The sequence below is a fragment of the Orbicella faveolata genome, unplaced genomic scaffold, assembly GCF_042242905.1.
Source record: "Orbicella faveolata isolate gen_17 unplaced genomic scaffold, um_ofav_v1 contig_25, whole genome shotgun sequence".
NCBI lineage: Eukaryota > Metazoa > Cnidaria > Anthozoa > Scleractinia > Merulinidae > Orbicella > Orbicella faveolata.
This window is the reverse complement of record NW_028301553.1, coordinates 25,290,001-25,310,563: the sequence shown is the minus strand read 5'-3', so window position 1 is coordinate 25,310,563 and position 20,563 is coordinate 25,290,001. Positions and strand designations below refer to the sequence as shown.

The window sequence follows — 20,563 nt, the reverse complement described above, 5'->3', positions numbered from 1 at the left end:
CTCCTTCTCAATATTAATGACCGATCCTCTTGTCCGTGAAAACTGAGATCGAAACTGACATCTAAAAATTTATTGAGTTAGTCTTCAGTATCAGGACAGGTCCAGCCCTTTTGCACTTTGCAGACTCGTATCACCTCGTTAGTGTTTTTTTCTACTCTGGTATTAAACTATTATAGGCTCTTTCACGGTTTCTGACGCCACCTTGCTTACGGGGCAAACACGGCAAAAATTGCTGGGAAATATATAGGAAAAGTTTAAATTTCGATGCCCAATAAATTGAGAGTTATTGCCGTTCTGAGTATATTTCCTGAGTTACAAAGAATGGATACCCAGCAGAAGGCTTTTTTGGTCAAATTTGAAAAACACATTTGCTGTGAGGCGAGGAATTGCACTTTTAATTTTTCATACAAGGCTCTCTAAATTTTCCCGCGAATTGTGACTCAAGTTTTACAGCCAAATGTATGGAAAAAAGGTGACTCCCTATAGTTTAACGATCGCACGCGCGCTGAGGACGAAAGCTCAAGTAATCTGAGCGCAGTCGAAGACTCGAAGGAAAACGTCAGTGTTTTACGATATTTTATGACGTCAACATGAGGACTAAAAGCAAAACTGACAGTGAATTTTCTCGCGTTTTATTAAGTCGCCAAAGCAAAATTTTCCATGTGGCGATGAAAATTATCGAGGTTTCCCTTACAGGCCACCGTAATTTTCCCCATACTATATACTGTAATTTTGGCCGTGAGAAGGTGTAAGTCACGTGGTTTATTGACCTCCCGCGTAGGTCACCAATTTCCCGCCAAAAGTTCAGCGGAGCGTTGTTGTGGTTCGCATTGTGTCTCCGTCGTCTCCGTAGCGAAACATTTGATTATTGAATGAATTTTCACGCTTTCTGCATTTCCACACTTAAACACACACGTTAGAAAACTTTGTCGGGAAACTGGATAAGCGACGAAAAAGAACTTCTCTCGGCGTTGGAAGCTCAAATGGAGTTGAACGTTAATCGCGGGGACACTGTTCTCTTGATGTGCGGAAGCTTTTGAGTTCAATCGATTCAGGAAGGAAAAATCCCGGCAACTGAACGGTAGGTTGCGTGCTTTTGCCATTTCAAGTCGATATTATAAGAATTAATTGACCCAAATGGGAAACTAGAGAAACTCGTGTTATTATTCAGGATTACAAGAGCTACAATACCGAGGCTTACAAAAAATCTAAAGATTTCAGCTTAGAAGTATCGTGAGGCATACATATTTTCACAGCCATCCTAACGTTTAATACGCTTATTTTGTGCTTTAGTAGTAAGCGTATTAAGTTCTAGCTCTATATTGGTACAAAATATATGCTAATGCGATGCAGGAAATGAAAGTCCATTCAAGCATTCTGAAGTCTGTGACAGGGCACCGGAGACTGTTGGGATTTTCTAGGATACCAAATTTAGCACCCTATTTGTTTTTGAAGTCTAAGGCTCCATTTATGTGGTACCCGAGGCAACCCTCTCCCTGAGGCAACTTTATCGAGCATTTGTATGTGACAATGTTGTCCCTGTAGGCAGAGTCAAAGTTGACCCTTCATAATTATTTGTGACCCTTAATAAATAATGAAATGTGCAAAATCGCTCTTTCTTTGAGTTTCCCTCCATCATTCATTCACTCTGGGTTTTGCCAAGTTAAATTTACATCTTTGATACAAATTTCTGCTTTAAATCCTAAATCTATCCATTAAGTGACATTCTCCACATGGCGAGAGTTGCCTTGATTAGGAGAGCCAAAAGTGTTTAGCTGAAGAAAAGTTGTCGCACCTGCCTGAATTACCCTACCTGCTGGAGCAAGACAACTCGCCCACCTGAGTTGTCACACACCCCCCATCCTCCCTTGTCAGAGTTAGCGATCATCATGTCAAAGGCTGGTTGAATTTTGCACAGAAATAGGTGAAAAGTTAGCTCAGCCAGGGTAACTTGGAGGGGGGGGGGGGGGGGTAGGGTTGTCTTGGGTACCTGAGACCACATAATTGGGCCCTAAATCCCTCCCTTAGATACTGCACCTTATAAGGTGACATATCCAAATGAGAAGTTTCAAGATCATGTTATATTGCAGGTTTCATCTAGCCACGTGTACTGCATAGTTTCAGCTTTCACTGGATAACCAATAATACTGACAAAGTGAAAAAAATTTCTCCCCTTTTAACTATTCTTGGGATAAAAAGGTTTTACCACTCACAGTCCAAAGCCTGATACATGCACACATTAGGATCGTGATGACTGGACAACAATGGAAGAAGTGGCCTAGTAGCAAAGTAAAGCTATGATCATTTTGCACATAAACAAGATACAATACCTCACATCGCTATAAGCAATGCTAATACTGACTAATACTGAAATGGTTGGCAGGTTGGATAAATTGACCGCTGGCCATTCTCAAACTCTCTCTTTCAGAGTGTCATGTTTCCAAGTTGCATAAATCCCAGAATTTTAACACAAAATTATGTACAGTTAGCCTTTGCCAAACCAGCAGTGCAACTGCTTCATATACCAAGTTCTTATTCTATTCCCATCACACTGACAGGAACATGTGAGCTTAAAGTGTGACCAGCTCCCAAAATAATAGTTAGAAGGAGCATCAAACCTTGATGAATAATGTTCAAAGTAAAACTAATAACATGACATTATGATCTGTTATAAAACTGGAATAATATTTTAGGGTTGTAAATGCAAACTGGCTACCCACATTGTTGTTACAAAGTAAATTTTGACTACTCTTGGCTGAACAGCATGCAAAGAAAGTGGTGTCCAAGAGCCAAGGGCTAGTAATTTTGCAGTCACGCCAGTGGATTCTTTCCTCACTTTTCTGACAGACAGTGGCGTTTCTTGGAAAAGGTTTTGGAGAAGTTCAAATCACAGAGGTTCATAGTTACAGCTTGCCCTTTGGGCAAGCTTAAAAATTAGTTTTCTTTGCACCCTGCTGAAGTGAAAAACTATCATGGCGGTTTATCACTTTATGACTCATGATTTTTTGTGCTGCTTTTTGATTGATAAAATGGCATTTAAAAATCCCACTACATGACATCAGTTCTGCTTGAAATTCAACTTATTTTTGTCCAGTATTTTGATGATGTGGTCTGGAGAACAAACATGTATGCTTTCAGCCTTTTGATACAGTTACATGACTGTATGTTTAGGAAGGATACGTAAGCATGGTTCTGAGGCCTTGTCAATGAAATTTTACCTGGTTAATGTGCAGTTAAGTAACTTTTCAACGTGTGCATTGTTGATTATTGTCATGGCGAAAGCAGGAACTATGAAGCCTAACTTGTCAGTAAAATAATCGGATCAGGTTTACTGTAGGTAGGTCAGCCCACACCATGAACTGATATATCAACACTTGGCGGATATTTGGCTGAGATATCAGCCGACAGTAGGTTGAGTGTCCGCTGAGTATCAGTGGAATGTCGACTGAGTGTTGGTCGATATATTGGCCATTACTTGACTGACATGCAACTAACAAACATATCAGCTGATGTATTGACTGACACTGGATCAATACCCAACCGACACTCGACTGACACTTGACTGACTGTCAGCTGATAAATTGGCTGCGTATCAGTCAACACCCGGCCAATACAAGCAAGACCAATACTCAACCAAGGTATTGATGGATTGTCCGTCGGTAATTGGCCAATAGTGTTGAGTGAAACCACCTAGGGTAAACATGGTCCAAATTATCTATTGCTGAAATCAAAATAATATTATTGGGATGTGTAATAAGTAGACTAAGTCTTCCTCTTTGTTCTTCAAGCAAGGAAAAAAAAGAGCTATGAGAATCCACCTATTTGAGAATCTCCTATTGCTGTTATTGCCAAGTTGCTGTTATATCACTGAAAGAGTTCCTGTTTCATATTTAATCAAAGAGTAACATACAGTTAAATGTTAGATGTAAGTACTCGATATTAACCATATTTGTACCTTGGTGTAGCAAAGGTTAATAAGGAAATGTCCTGTTGCTAAGCGGCATTTAATTCAGTCAGTTGTTAGAGACTGCATTTTTGCCAGCAACTGTCACTTTCTCTACTTGACTGACTAAATTGGACTTGTCTCGTACCCTATTGTGCTATACAGTGGTGAATCTAGGGGAGGGCCCCCCTCATTTTAGGTAAAATAAATTGCAGAAGGAGTAAAAGCCGACAGAGCAAGCAAAAAAAAAAAACAAAAAAAAGAAAAAAAAACGCTCCCCCCCCCCCCCCCCCCCTTAGCTCAAGGTCTGGGTCTGCCACTGCTATATGTGATAAAATTCAATTTTCATGCAGGTTTCAAATGCCCACTGGCAGGCTGGTTTAAGAATGGAGTTAAGCAGTCATGGCGAATGTTGTGAATTCAGTGATGAAAAGGACCTTGTGAATACGTTTGGCGGTGTTGCTTATGATCATGACAGCATGCCCAAGGTGGTTGCCGTGCACACTTTGTCACCTGAGAAGTTGAACAAGGAGCACAGCTCTATAATTGATAGGCTACCTAGGAATATTATTGGGATCAGAAGCAAGCCGAAGAAGTTAAGGAATTTAAGCATGGAAGGAAAGAGACCTGGGATGTGGGCATTGCAGGAAAGAGAGTTGGGATGTGGGCATATGAACAAGAACGAAGACTATCTCAAGACGGCAGATGCAACCACAGAAGTGTGTTCTGTTGCTGAAAAATTATCACTTCCGTGTGAAATCAATACTCAGACTGTTACGTTTTCTGAGGACAGCAATACCAGAAATGGTAGCTTAGAATATCTTGATTGGTTCAGCATTGGTGTCTTGGCAGAAAAAAGTCCTGACGAACTGAACTTACAGCCATGCTCAGGAAAAGGCTTGACAGCGGGGAAAAATAACCGTGAAGGACAAATCATTGAAAGCTGTAGTTATGAAAGTATGCCAAAGTCTTCTACTAAAACTTTGAAAGTCGCTGCTAGTGGCAAATTTGCTAGTATAGACACTGATGAAGACAAGAAGAGGGGTCAAGAGACATGTAGCAATATTGGTAAAACCGCTGGTAAGTCCTCGCTGGAAATGTGTCTGGCAGGAACTGATAACCAGAAACAGAAAATTGACTGTTTAATTCCTCGGAAACGGCCGCGGAAGTCAATTCCAAGGAAAATCGACATAAAGAGCGAGCATTTTGGTTCTTGCTCCCACAGTCCTGATAGTGAAGAGACGCTAAGTGCCGATGAGACGACTTCAGAATTGTCATCAAACAAGTGTACACCTGTAGTTTCTCCAAAAAGCTCAAGATCGGATTCAATATCTCCCAGAGGCACCAAAGTAATCTTTAAGAGAACTGCAGGTACAGTGTAACTTAAGAAAAAGGGAACTTGTTGAGATGATACGGCTATGAAGGATGATACGAATTTTCAAAAACTCAATCATGGGATAATCCCGGGGGGATAATGCAATTCGAGAGTTTTCATTGGCTTAGCCGTCATGGTATATGTGCTATTATATCATATTCTACAAATATGATAAGTGTACGTGTAATTTTTGGGGACGTTTAAGGTTTTTATTCTATTTAGTTTTCTGTATTTTGGAGGCGTTTTTAAGAAAACAATTATTCCACTCGCGCTCTGTTGGAGGTGAGATGATTATAGCCAATAATGCATGTCCGCTCATGGAATAATTGTTAACGATAATATAGTCTGGTTGGAGGTTTCAAAAGTTTTTTCTTGTAGCCTTCCTTATTACAACAAGGACTTTTGCTTTTTAAAAGAATTTTCAAAACCAAAGTTATAAGAAATAACAATATCAAATCATACGTGTATTTCAAGCTTGAGTTTAGAAGAATTGAATGTAACGGGTTTATAAATGATCGGACAATAGTTTGACGTTTTATTTGTAGAAGATTTTTTTTTTTCATTCTTGGCGTTCTGACATAACACATCTATTCCCTAACTGTTTCGTATCGTTCTGTGTTTCGATACTAGGTGTTTGGTCTGTTTCGCCTCTGGTATCGGACGTAGGGAGTTCAAACAGAGAGTCGGATGCTGATGATGTTAAACAAAGCAAAAAGATGTGTCTTTTCGCTGATCGGCCGATAGCCCCTCTTGTTATTTGTGATTCGTTGAACGCAAACTGCAAGGAACACTGTTATTCTCCTGCGTTAGATCGGGAAATACGCATCAAGGAACTCATAAGAAAACGGGAAAAGCTTCTGGCAGAGGTTCGGCGGAGTAGAGCAGAATCTCAAATCAGCCTGTTATGATTCACACCAAGAGCACATTACAACCTTTGATCACTTCTCTTCGCTCTGAAACTCAAATGATGCATTAAAGTGGGAATGCGATAACCCCAAGCCAACGGCTAATAATTATTACAAACTGAGACCACCATGTGCATGGGAGGCTTTGATATCAGACAACCTTATCGATGAGGTTTTTAATTTCTGTTTGGTTGAATTTAGTTCTGTTTTATTTAATCGGATCCAAACGTATTCAGATGTCTGCAAGTGTTGGTACTACGGTGTGAGACAACTGCAGCCTTGCAGAATGAAGCACGTGACTGCAGTTATTGAAATGTGTAACCAACGAAACCAGAGCTTTCAGCATTAATTCTGCCAAATCATTAACGTGGCGAAGTTGCACGTGGTCTGTCAAAGCTTTCAGTAGTGCCGAATTGAACGGGGAAACATCATAGCATTCCGAATATAGGTGAGTTTTACACAAAAGTTTCCTCTCTTTTAAATTGTCGTAAGTGCGACACTATTTTCCTAACATAGTCAGAACTTTCAAAACACTTTATTTGATTTAGTTATTTCTCGATTACTCACCGCTGTGTAGCCTGCGTAGCTTGGCGGTTTAAGGTGGCTCCCTATAGTTTTGCGACCGCACGCGCGCGGAGGACGAAAGCTCAAGTGATCTGCGCGCGCTCAGTGCTCAATGTCAGTGTTTTTCGATATTTTATGACGCAGTCAACATGAGTACAAAAAACAAAACACAGTGAATTTTCTCGCGCTTCCTTCGGTGAAATTCCGTAAAATTTGGCAGACTGGTAGTAAATATTTTATTTTAGTCGGAGCTCGTTTTCAAGAGAAATCTATAAGACCAGTTTTTTTCGCAGCGGTAAAAGACATAAATTTGCAAAAAACGAAAAAACTGCCTGTACGAACCCTACTTTTTTCGTGTTTGAGTTTCGTATCCAGCAGGATGCGATGTTCTGTGAAAATTTTGGAAGATTTCACTGAAGGAAATTCAAGAAAATCACAAATAAAACCATAAAAAAAGGACGAAACAATTTTGTTTGGGCATTTGTAATTTAAGAGTAAAACCCAAAATTTTAGTAAAGATATTTGATCATTGCTTATTACATGTTGTAAGTTTGAGAGGACTGGGTGCAAAAACGAATGCAAAAGCAGTATTCAAGACATAAGACTTCAGCGCGCAACGCCATAAATGATTGCCCTATGGAGCCACCTTAAGCAATTTGAGCGCACGCACAAAGCTGCGAAGCCGCGAAAACGTGCAGTGAGGCGGGAACCTCCAGGAACCTGGAGGAAAGACAACTGAAACTGACAACTGTCATTAGTATGTCAAAATATGTAATAGGGGGCGGCAATCAAAACGTGGGTAATCCAGGCAGGCGGTTCCTCGCGGCTTCGCCGCTTGTTTAGCACGTGCTCAAATTGCTTAAACCGCCAAGCTACGCACGCTAACCGCTGTGTAGTAAATACCCTTGTCTAGCAATAGCAACAAAGGAGGAAATTTTTTCAACCTTAATTGAGATGGTTACGCCTCTCTGCTGTTACATGTATGTATGCTTCGACAGGCCACGCAAGCTACATCACGTGGGAAACTGTTAGCAGGCGTTTATACATTAATTGTGTTTAGTTTCTTAATTTTTAACTTTTGGCCAAAATTTCAGCTAAGTTTAGTAAGGTTACAAGTGTGAACGATTGTTTAGATTCCCTCCTGTAGAGTAATTTACTTCAACTTCAAAAGCCTCGTTTTCCTTGTTAAGCGGCAAAACGGACAACATTGTCAAGCAAGTAAAATTCAATTTCAACTTTTCAGTAACCGATTTTATTATATGGCTAGCTCCGTGAGCGGGCAAGATGAATCAAATCCTGCGCTGTGATTGGCTACCCGAGCGGGCAAGATGGAGCTATCTTGCCCGCTCGGGACTACCCGCCATGTCCCGCAAGAAAAATTTTCCCGAAAGCCATATAATAAATCCTTTATTGACCAAGCTTGTTCGGCCAAGATGGCTGGATATTGGCCTCGTTCTTTTTTTGCGTGTTTATGGACCTCGACTCCGTCTCGGTCCATAAACACGCAAAAAAAGAACTTGGCCAATATCCAGCCATCTTGACCTCACACTTGGTCAATAACCCATATATAATGATTCCGATAGATGTAAAATATGTGGTACTTCCATTGTCAATTATTTATGAGCCAAAAGGAAGATCGCGTTTTTTAGCGGGGACGGGGATTTCGAGTTCCTGCAATTTTCAGGTACTACCCAGTGCTTGTCTTCTAACAATGCCTTGCCGGAGCCACGATTTACGGTTCAATGGCGCATTTTACGTTAGTTTTGAAGTAATATATACATATATGTTATTGAGATTTTTATTCTTCAATGTGAAAGACAGTGGTTGCTTCACTTTAAGCTGCTGTACTTGGAACTATTTGCACTTAGTCCAAGAAGCAAAGAAAATAAATTATGTTTTTGTTCTCTTATTTAAGGTTTCTTTTTCAAGGTTAAAAGAGTAAATTATACCTAATGATAACTGTTTAGATACTCCACCGGCTGAAGGTGAAAATCGATTTTACCCAACTTGCGATACGTTGTCGAAATGTCCATGTGGGGTGTTACGTTAAGGTCATTCTCAGTATTGCATTGCGCCTCCCTACTGCGCATAGTTTCACGCGTGATTAGCGCGCGCGCATTAAAAAATGGCGGCTTTTTCTTTACGGCTGGACCTCGCCCTAGATAGATAGATAGATAGATAGATAGATATATAGATAACTTTATTTCAACTCGGGTTGATGAGGCTGATTAGGCCTCTAGCAAGATTATGCTAATTTACCGAGAAAAACAACTTTAAACGAAAGAAAATTGAAATTAAAAAATTACAAGATATAAATATATAATAGCTAAGACTGGTTTACATATGTAAATTTACAATAGATCTAACCGCAATCTTAAAATCTTTAAGTGACTTCATACAACGTAGTGTTTCCGGAAGTGAATTCCAATCTTTTGAAGCAGTGTAGGCCACGGACTTAGTCCCATAGCGGGTGGTGTTAACTTTGCGGATGACAAGCTTGTTGGCGCCCCTTAGATTCTTAATGTTCTCACGAATAGTAAACAAGTCACTTAAATATGTAGGAAGAAGGTTGTTGACAGCTTTAAAAGCTAAGATTAACATATCTTGTATACGTCGATAAGCTAGAGTGTAGCCAGTTCTTTCAGTTAATTCCCTAGCATTTGTAGGTGATCGGCCACTATAAATGTACCTTAGAGCTCTCTCATTTAGTTTATCGAGCTTTTGACTAGAGGTAAATCGTCATTTTCTCGGAAACGACTATGGTGAACTATCATTTTTTTTCTGTTGTTTTGAATTGAGTAATAAATTTCCCTGTGTAAAATAAATATGGATCAATTCTCAGTGTAGAACAAAAAACAATCGTCGGAAACGTGAATTTAGCAAGCAATCGTGCCGGAGTACAATCATGGATGTATTAAGAGTGATAGGCCTTTACTCTCAATACTGTTTTTAAAACTCTTAACATTTGGCTTCTCTCTATCATGATGGTCTAGTTTGTTTCAAAGATGTGGCCCAAAATATCGTAAAGAATGTTTTCCATAATGAACTGTGCGAAAAATCAGCGTTCCTCAGATTATACCGTTTTTTGGTAGTATTGGATATTTCTGTCATATAAGTGGGCACAAGTCCGTTTTTTACTTTATACATGAAAATGGCGATGTTTTGTAACCGTTGTTGGTTCCGGGCCAAAGTGACCTATACGTCACCAGAGCTGTACTTATCCGTCACTTTGTACATCTAGGGATGTCAAATTCATCGCAACCTCTTGTAGGTTACCTCTAGAGGTATTGGGAACGGAGCGTAACGTCACTCTCCTTTTTGTTAAAATTCTCTATCGTATACGTAGTGTGACAACGGTTTCCGTTTTTATACGCAAGTTTAAGCTTATTTATATGGAAGCACTTGGTTCTTTTGATGGCAGAAGGTCCTGAATTGTCGATTTGTTTTCTACATGTCCTTCGTTATCTTCTGCAAGAATCTACACTAGTTGTATCGTCGTTGTCTTTCAGCATTTTTACCGGAGTTTTCACCAAAGGTGCCTCTTGTTTGCTTGCATCCGAGTGAGCCAGTTGATCAAAGACTACAGCGGGGTCCACTTAGTGCGTACTCAGCATAGAAATTTGGTAACATTGCTGTTTGAAATAGTCAGTGTTATTGGAGACGCTGTAATTTCAGCTACTGCCAGTGGTGGTAGGCTGATCAGTTCTTGGCAGTGACCGGGTTATATTGGTGCTGCTGAGTGGCTGAACTCGGCACTTTGCTGTTTATCAAAGTGAAGTTGATTTAAAGGTTAATAAGCCGCCGTAGCGATTTTGCCTAAACATAAGTTATGAAGGACTTTTGTTGACGGTCTTATTGATAATGATTAAAAAGTAGCTTCTTCTAAGAAACATACCCAATTCAAGACTAGAGTGCTAAACCATACCTTATTTCAACCAAAATGGCCAAAATCGATACCGTAATTATGCGGTGGTTAAAACGGCTGAAAAACCCTACCCTTTGGGACCGCACATACCTATATAGCCCATATAAGGGAGTACCCCTCCCCCGGATTTTCAAGACGGTACGTTTTGGCTCCGAGCAGTCGGCCATTGCCTAGATTTTGGAAAAAATATGTCAACTACTAATGAACTAATTCTGTTGTCAGAAATTCTCATCAAATGTGTTGGCTCTAGTGCTGGTAACTTACACTTAGTGTGGGGTAAACGTGCCCAGTAGGGGAAGATCTTTTATGTTCGACGTCATAATACCCATCCAGACAGCTTGACGATAAATCCGCTAACAAACTGTTCCACTCTTTCTTTTCATTTGAAGACAACCGTTTGGCGCCGCGTAACTCCTTTCGTTGAGTTTTTTCGCTGCGATCTTCAACTATAGTATGCACGGCCACAATTCTAGGGAGATAATTGTGGTCGCAACTGTCCCCAGCCCAATCATTTTCTGCAAGGTTGCCTTCTTTATATACGATATTAACCGGTTTGTTACGTTGTGCAGAACATGTTAGCTGCGGACTGCTCTCGTCTTGGTTAAATGGGATTGTTAGTAGAAGTGTGTTATCTACATCAGTTGCTTCATCACTTGAGAATTTAGAAGTAGGTGGCAATTTTGAATTACGTGGCCTTTGCTTCATGATGCGATGTTTATTGATGTTTTCAAGTCTTTTAGACGTTGCGATCGTCTGCACGTGCTGTGTAACATCACCAAATTCTGTACGGTACGAATTGTGAATCCCACTCCAGCTATTTAACAGTTGTGTGTTGTTGTCTTCACTTTGTTGCGAACCCAACCTACGCGCTTCATCAAATTGTTTTTGTTGCGGGACCCTTAAAGACGCCCTTGAATCGCCATCTAATGGCGTGCGTTTTTGTGGTGGCATGGTACTGCTCTCTCGATCTTTGTCCCAAGTTTTGTTAAAGAACATGGTATTGCTGTATTTGGACCCTTCAGAACGTGAAGGGTGACACGTGATTCTCTGTATGCCCCTCTGATTTTCATTACCACGCATCTTGACTTTCTTGACTTTATTTCTTTGACTTTGACACCTTTTGGCCGTCCCGACATATCTACTCTTGCACTCGCTATCAGGTCTATTTATCGACTCCCAGAAGTCATTAACCCTATGTGGAATTTCAGGTCTTAGCCTTTGATTTTCCCCTCTGTGTTCTGTTGCAATTGAAGATAGACTCAACTGAAGTTTAGGTGACGCAATGTAGTGGATAGAGGATATATTTTAAGAAGATCTTCCACTTTTTAGTTCTGAATTTTCATCGTAGTCAGTTTTCGTAATTCGATCACTTTGTTTCAGAGCATGGTTTTCAAGTTCATTTTCTTGAGCTGTTTCAGTTGAAGGCTCTTGTATGTCTGTTTCAACCGAATGAGATAGTTGATTTTTCTCAGACTGTTTGCACACTTTATCGCAGCGCTCCTCTGAAAGGAGGTCAAGAATGTCGGCAATGGAGTGATCTTTCCGTGTCCTTTTCTGAGCCTTATTAAGTAGATTCTCCTCCTCTTGCCGCGACCGTTTTGGACAATGAAAGTGATCGCAGTGGTAGACGAGAGTATAACCATGGGTAAAGCTCTCGTGACCTAGAGATGTGTGACCATCACCAGTTTCCAGTTTCCAGTTCTCCTTCATAACTTTAGCCGGATAGAAGACTGGCTGTGCTGCACGTGTGTTGCACGTGTACTCAGTGTGCCACACAGCACTTTGTACATATGGCTGATAGTAGTTGTGAAAAGGAGGTAAACGATCACTTTGAGCCGTTTGCTTGATTGTCGACGGCGCATTATTGAAAGGCGATGAAACACACCCGAGTCCCAGTGTTGTTGTAGACTGTTGTGAAGGAAGATGCGTTCTGACGGAAGGGGTCGGATCCATATCAAAAAAGAGAGAGAAACCATTTGATTCAAAATATTGCAAAAGCATCTAAAATTATGCACTTCTTACTAATCGGAGTAGACAAAAGAAAAATGTTATCAAAAAGGAATGATATCTTCACAGTGTGAAAGATAAAATAGTATCTTCACTGCGCGCGATGAAGATATGATTTTTTTAGTAAAAGGAAAAATCCTGGTATTTCACTGGTGTTTATATAATAAAGTGTATTAACATTGTTGTAATGTTCGATGGTCTGTGATGCACAGGCTTGATATCTCGTAACTAAAACTGGCGAATCTTAAGCAGAGGTTTAGTCACGTCAACTTAACCTACATACATACGGGGATTCTGATGTACTTTGTTCCTAGTTGAAACGATATCGTTGAATGGTGACGAGCCACAAGCTAGGCCCACTGTGGAGTAGTTTGAAGCATGGTACATCCGGGCTTGACCTCAAATAATGGGAAGAAATAAAAACCTTTTAGAACGGGAACACGTTTCCATATGAATGGTTTCGCGCGAAGCCAAGACTCGTTTTGAAACAGAGGCAAATGACAACTCGTAAATGGCCTATTAACGTGTCTTCTTATAATAATATATGGAACATTTGTTATGACCCATTAGTTATGTCAAGTAAACCTTCATATGACATTCTGCGATGTCCAATCAATGATTTGTTTCGTCATTGTATTCAGTTTAATTTGCTTTTGAAAGTGACCAGAGGATCTGTAGACAAGAACAAGGTAAGCCGTTTTCCATTCCCGTTCAGCTATTTACGTTGATCAATTAGGAGCTTCATTTAGCGAATCTGCCCATTTACAACTGATATGTAAAAAACGCCCGCATTATTTTTATTTACCGTGCGTTATCACTGAGTATCCACCGGAGTATCCAACAAGCTTGGATATGTCACTGATATGTAAAAAACGCCCACATTATTGTTATTTGCCGTGCGTTATCACTGAGTATCCATCGGAGTATCCAACAAGCTTGGATATGTCACTGATATGTGAAAAACGCCCGCATTATTGTTATTTACCGTGCGTTATCACTGAGTATCCACCGGAGTGTCCAGCGAGCTTGGATGCTGTTTCTGCAGTCCTATGGTTATTTAACGCATTTTCCATGGTCTTACTTATCTGTGAATAATGATGCAGAGACAACTGATTAGTAAAATGTCCAAAAAGCGGGATTATTTTATTTGCACGTTTCGTTATTCAATTTGGAACAAAAAGAAGGATAACACGGCTTTTGTTTCTTTTTTACAGCTGTTTATCTTAGTTCGCCTTTTGTTTCACAAAGCACAGCTGTTGTGAAACCAATAAATTAAAAGTGCTCTGGACGTTTAGGAGTGTTCGTTTGGGACAGCAAAACCGTTGTCAGATTGCTGTATAATTGATGGAAGCACGCGCCATTTTCCATCGACCATGATTTTAGTTTGAACGGAAGGGAAATTTTCCAAGCTATAGAAAGCCTTTCACTTTTCACTTTGATTCCATTTAGGCGTTTAAGCTAATACTAACAACGTAAGTGATGATGAGTTATTCGACACCGAAATTTATTTTAATTATAAAAACAATCATCTACCTTACATCCATCGAGAAGAGAGCCCAAGTATTTTTAAGGATAAGGGTTTGTCGCGGTTTTTCTGTTCACTGATTTTAGAGTCTGATTCAAAGCATAGATCATACTCTTCTTGGGTTGATTTCGGTATGATGGCAAACATTAATTATCTTGTTTATGTATTTGACAGTATTTGCTTTTTTTGTTTTGCATTTTTCCATGGTTAATCAAACAGACGCATTACCGCCCTTTTGTTCAAGCGGAATCCTTTGTCTCCTCTTAACTGCGATCCAAAGCCCTTATATTTGGAAAGTAGCAGAAGGATACTAAACCTACCTGAAAGTTTTAAAATGTTGAACAAAATAGAAAATGATGAAAAGGCGAAATCAAGTGAAGTTCCGTGCCAGAATCTCAGATGTCTTCATAACTAAGTGACGGTACATCAAACATTCCGGACAAAGAACCTGTATCATATCCATTAGTGTACTGCATTCCTGGCAAATGCATTATATAACAGCAATCAAACAACGTGGCCATGAAATTGAACGAAACGTTAGCTTATTTCAATGGTGGCCAAAAAACGTTATACCCGTTCTTTCATCGTTTCAATTTCTCATGTTTCTCCTTTGTTTCTATTTACAATTAAAACTCTGGTCTCTTTTCCGTATTGTTTTCTTTTATGTTTCAATGTTATTCTGTCTAATCAAACAGTCCACGAGGTTTTAGTTTGAAATATCACTCCACGTCATTTTAGCATTATGTCACTGGGCAGTACAAATGAGAGTCGCGAGCTCCCGGCCGGTTGATGGACTTTATATGACACTGACGTGGGCACTGATATGAATGCGTTAAAAATCGTGTTTTGATCTCGCTTAGGGTATTCCATTTCAATTTGTTACAGTTGCTATATGTCCTGTAACCTATCACGGTACCTTCTCAGAGTGGGACGCAAACTAGGAACTACTTGTCAAGAAATGATGTTTCTTGGGACGTGGCTCTTGGCCGGCCAGTCTTAAAGCCACTTAACGCTCATCAATGAGAGTCATATCTCTTCGGGGTAAACATGAATTTCAGTCACGCGCTGGTAACTTTTAAGGGCGTTTTTCAAAATTCTAATGAACATCGATATCCCAGTCATTTTTATAAGAGAGCCCCACCGCGCGCCCCCTCCCCCAATCCAGTCCGGGATCTAAAAGCTCATTTTATAAGCTGGCGGCTTTGTTAGAAGTGAAACAATACATATTGTTTTCTGACTTGGAGTAACTTAATATTCAGAATGAAAGCGGCAGAAAACGAATTAATTTGGCGCGTAAAATTCATGGAAATTTCATCTTCGTGTAGGTTAGCAAAGGTGAATATCAAAAATCCATTTTCGTGAAAATAATGCACGACCGTATGTGTTTAACGAAGCTTAAACCAGGTCTCAGTATTACGGGTTAACAATACTGTCTTAAGAAAAGTGCTAAAAAATAAATACAAATAGCAGTCTGCTTCCGCGCGAGTGTCCCTTTAATAGAGAAGGCTTAGAAACAAACTTGGAAACAAGCCGGGGGGGGGGGGGGGTACCGAACTTTTCGGTGGGTTTGTGTCCCCTGCTTCTTTAAGCCCTTAACCTACTTCAGACCAAAAATTTGATATCTTCGATATCATATTTAAGACCTGACCCAATAATGAATACCCTAATTCAGGTCCCTAAAATAAGTACACCTCTGTATACATGACCTCAGCTTATATGGAATGGCTTTGTGGAGAAAAAAATTAAAATTATCGTTGCTTCTAAGAACGTACCCAGTTGAAATCATTCCTCATTTCAGACCAAAATGTTTTAAACTAATCCTATTTGAGGTTCAAAATTCATACCTTTTTACGTTTGACATATATACAAAGCTTTTAAAAGGGAGTCCCCCCTCCCCGCTTCCCCGAAGCGAAGAGTTACCAGAATGCTTTTAATGTGTTTTTTCCCCGTTTTATTGTCAATACGTGATAATGTGAGATAGACAGGCGTGGACTAGAATAAACAGAAACGACAATTAGTGAGTACCGTCTCCATAAATACCGCGAATGTTTTTAATTTTGCCCATTCTATGCTAATTACTTTTGCTGCACACAAGTGCTGCCATGGATTTTTGGGTAGCTTCTGGAGAATTTGTCGCCCCTATTAAGTGCACCATATATCATAGCATTCAACTCAGTTGACGTTTGGCAGCAGACTGACGCACTGTGGAGACTATTAAAAACACCGCCTTTGAGCCGGTCACTTCTTTTATTCAGTTACGCCCACTGGTTTGGGAGAATTATCGCGATATATGGGTCATCTTCTCACGCCAAAAGCCCATGATGGCATCTTCGACTTTGTGAGTATATTTTTTAATTATGCACTTTGTAGAGTTATAACAATTTTAAAACAATACTGTAAGAAACAGTACTTGAAACCCTAATTGAGCTTCCAAGGCACGTGTTTCGTGAATTTTAGCCAATAATTCCTTGATTTAAAACTTCGTTTTACCTAGGTACCCGAAACGGTTAAAAAAACCTACGGCACTACTGAGTTTGACACTGACTTCCGATCTGATTTTGTTCTCACGCATGTTTGATATTTTGCCGAAGATTGTTAGCACTAAAGAAAAGTTTAGCAAAAGCGGAAAATTTAACAAAGCGCGCCGTGGAAACGAATGTGAACGTAGTATATTGTTTCGCCTTGGTCCCTTAAACAAGCAAACAGTTACATAACCACAGTACCAACGGTGTCGAAAGAAAACTAGTTTTTGTTATCAAATTTTGTTCTGATAGTTGTTACTCGCAATGAACAAATAAACTGACAGATCAATGCTTTCTTGGTTAAGCGACAAATGGAAATTTTTATTACTTTGGTGCGCTTATAGCCATAACAATAACGCAGTGGGCTCCTTCACAAAAATAAATTGTCTTAAGTGCGATACTTCCCGCTGATTCAAGAATAACTTCAACAAATAAATTGCCTTAAGTGCGATACTGCTCGTTGATTCAAGAATAGCTTCAACAAATATTAGTAGCTCGGTAGTTTTGCTAATAGACCTTTTAAGCTTGGGTGGTTTGTTTTCCCATTACAGACCACGTGATATTCTCTTACGAATTGTTCTTTTATCCAACTTGAAATTATTCATTCAAATACACGCGAATATTTGAAAATTTGAAAGTAAGAATTCTCAAACGTATCGTCACATGATCTGAAATGGGGCAACAAGCCGCCTAAGCTAAAAAGTCTGTTAATTGAAATGGTAAACTGATATTTTATCAGGCAATACATTAGGTAGTTGTATTAAATACAGTTTTTTCTCAACTGTCGTTATCATTCTCGGCCGGTTTGGCGTTCCTGGTAGAGAATGCCTGCGATTCCGTACTCTCGTACACGCCGAAACGGCCGGGAACGACCGGCTTGGAGCGATGGGACGAGGCTGTATTCGTAAACTATAGTAGTGGAGATTTAAAACAAAAGGTTTCTAAATAAAGACATTAATAAATAAAAAACTGCGATGAAATATTTCTTAACAATATTTTGATCCATATTCAGAAAATTATGTTAGAAGACTGAGACACTGGTTTCTACGTTTAGCTATAAACGTCATTATCAAGTCAGAATGAGAGTTGATAAAAGACTATAAATATTAAATAAAGCAATAGTTAATCAGAGAGAAATAAAAGTAGAAAAAAGTGTTCTTTCAGACAAAGAGTTTCGCACGAATGGAGTCAGGCTGTGTTTAAACTTGGATTAGGTTTTTTATCCTTTGTGATTAACTACTGTTTAGTATTTATACACTTTTTCTTATCAAATCTCATTTTGACTTGATAATGACGTTAGCTAAACGTCGAAACGTCGTTTCTTTGACATGATGTTCTTAATACGGTCGTTAGGAAATATTTCATCGCATTTTTTATAGTTAAATACAGTCTTTTTATAGTTAAATAAAGAGAGCAGTTATAATCCAGAGGAACATAGCAATTGTTTAATAGTGAAAATGGACTCACTATTTAACAAATTGACGTGAGTTTTTTATGCGTCTGTATTCTTATTGCTGATTTTCAGTGTCACGCGATTCAAAATAGATCAAAATAAAAATCAAAACCGGTAGATAGATTAAGTCCAGAATCTGGGAAATGAAAGAGGGTCAATATCCAAAGACTCTCGCCAAAATTCTGGTCACAGCAATTTTTCCTATGCGAGATATGTGGAGAAATTTTTTACCTAAATTTTAGAGATTTGTATGGAGACGCCATGCTGGTGCCCATCCGTATGGGCACCAACATGGCGGCCGGAAACCAGCAGAAACATCTGTCACTGAGTTTTGCTACAAAAGCGTGAATTTATCCCTCGAGGAACTCTAAAACATTAAAATAATACTTTTTCTAAGACATGAACTGTTCAGAAAGCCAAATTCCCCGAAATAAGTCACTTTTTTAACCATCATGACAGCCCTCCAGGCCGTCATGTAAATGCCGCGTCACGGAAAAGCTTAGAAATTCAAGCGTAGTGTATCAGAAAACCAAGAACCCATTCGGAGCGAAAATTTGTATGAATATTAGTTTTCAGCTGCTCTTATACATCATTAAAGTAAAATCTCAGGAAGATCAATAGCTTTGTAGTTCGAATTTTGGTGACGTCGTGTGAAAACCAGCTATTGATGATAAATTGCCTCATAACATTGTCAAAGTGGCTGTGGAACCACGAACCGCAGGCGAGTCGTTCCGCAGAAAACTTTGACAATGTTATGACAAAATTAGTCATCAATAAGAGGACAGATGCATAAAAAACTGACGTCAATTTGTTTCTTACAATAACAAGACCCCAAATGGAATAAATGAGGGGAAAAGACGCTGTTAACTTGCCGTAAACAAAGATAAGTGAATATTATTCAAAATGACTCGAACATTGTCAATAGCTTGACAGTTGAACTTCAAAGCTTGCATAAATTAAAGTTTTATCAGTCTGTACTCTTATTGATGATAAAAATGAGGCAATCAGCGCGCGAGAAATTAGACAGTTATTGTAAAAAAAAGTTTCTGCGCGGCAGCCATGTAGCATGGCAGGAAAAATGAAAATGTTTTGCGTTAGAAAGAACATTTATTCCCATAGGAAAACAGAATCTGTTGTTTCTGCCATGCAACATGACTGCCGTGCAAAACCTCTATACTTAAGTTTGGGCATTTTTTGGTCTCCAGACTGAGGATAGAGATTTCTATGACCAATAAATCTCTGCCATTTGAATCTTTAAGTATTGGTTGTAAATCGTCAGTGTCGACCTCGTGGTACGAGTAAGACATCCTGGAGGGCCACTAACTAAAATGAACCAATCAGACTCTATAAATCGTGAATTCATGTAGTGAATCTCTTTTTGCTGGTAGAACTTCAGGTCCGTCCACCGGAGAAATTTGAAAACGGCGTTTTCACTCTGGAAATACATTAAAAATGTTTTTCGTCCACACTACGCCAGAGAAATTTGAAAACGCAACAATCACCGACCATTTGGGATTGTGTTTGAGGAAAACCTGGGCAGGGAAATAACTGACTATCGTGATGTCATCGTTTTCGAAAAGCTCCGTTTTCAAAATGGTTTCCATCCACACTAAAACGCAAGGCCGGCGTTTTCAAATTCCTCCGGTTTGAAGAGCGTTTCAAAAAAGCTCCGTTTTCGTGACGGATTAGTGTAGACGGTAGACCTAACCGTACAAATAAAGCTACATTTCAAATTCCTCCTGCCTAGTGTGCCTAGCCTGCCTCCTGCCTCAGTCGCTTTGCTTGGCATGTTCGATTCATACTGCTAAGATCGATTCATACTGATTTTCCCCAGAACTTCCTTTAGTAAAGCTCGGTTAACTTGTTTTCCACGTCGATCTTCCGGTTTCTGTGAATATTTTGCTCGCCTTGATCTGTTAAGACAAAATTCTTGTTGTCGCCTTTCCTTTTCTTTTTTTTCCCTTTTTTGATGATTTGACGCTTACTTCCTCGCTGAGGTTTTTACTAATACATGACGTGAGTAAAAAGAAGTGCCAAAAAATATGATGAACAAAAATTTGCCTTATGATCACCAATTTAATACGACCACCTCGCCATTACGGCCCCTTTTTTGGCTGAAGAAAACGCGTAGTCAGTCATTCTATCATTTTAATACAACCGCAAATTTATAACCGAAAAGGGGTTATCGACTGGCACGCCATCAGGAGTAGTAGCAATTTCCGTGGTCGTTTTATGCCAGCTAAAGGTACGTTCGATAACCAGAAAGAGCGGCGGAAAATGTCCCGAGGCTTCCCCGGTACCTTTGTTTGAAACGGACTTTCGAATTTACTTGAACTTATTCTTA

The 20,563-nt window shown here is 39.5% G+C and overlaps 2 protein-coding genes and 1 pseudogene across 4 annotated transcripts in view; 2 read left to right on the top strand and 1 right to left on the bottom strand.

Moving 5' to 3' along the window:
* The first annotated feature begins 4,302 nt into the window (after positions 1 to 4,302).
* LOC110067905 (uncharacterized) lies at positions 4,303 to 8,691 on the top strand. Its single transcript, XM_089293525.1, has 2 exons — positions 4,303 to 5,314; positions 5,949 to 8,691. The coding sequence occupies exons 1-2, from the start codon at positions 4,330 to 4,332 to the stop codon at positions 6,224 to 6,226; spliced, it is 1,263 nt and encodes a 420-aa protein (XP_089149651.1). The 5' UTR covers positions 4,303 to 4,329; the 3' UTR covers positions 6,227 to 8,691.
* A 279-nt stretch (positions 8,692 to 8,970) lies between these two features.
* Positions 8,971 to 13,600, bottom strand: LOC110068279 (uncharacterized; annotated as a pseudogene). Its single transcript, XR_016208755.1, has 4 exons — positions 13,525 to 13,600; positions 13,007 to 13,117; positions 10,962 to 12,661; positions 8,971 to 10,265 (listed from the first exon to the last, which is right to left on the bottom strand). The product of XR_016208755.1 is annotated as an uncharacterized LOC110068279 (transcript).
* The window catches only part of LOC110068262 (uncharacterized), a 27,326-nt gene continuing 20,079 nt past the window's right edge, over positions 13,317 to 20,563 (top strand). The window contains exon 1 of one of the 2 annotated variants that reach the window (XM_089293523.1): positions 13,317 to 13,408. The gene's annotated coding sequence lies outside the window, so the exon portion shown is untranslated. Of the gene's footprint in view, positions 13,409 to 16,337; positions 16,583 to 20,563 lie in introns of those variants that run through there. The other variant, XM_020775651.2, reaches the window with a different exon arrangement.

Coding starts and splice junctions, on each gene's coding strand:
- LOC110067905 (XM_089293525.1), top strand. CDS start 4,330: ATGGAGTTAAGCAGTCATGGCGAATGTTGTGAATTCAGTGATGAAAAG. Junction 5,315..5,948: donor AATCTTTAAGAGAACTGCAG/GTACAGTGTAAC, acceptor TTTCGATACTAG/GTGTTTGGTCTGTTTCGCCT.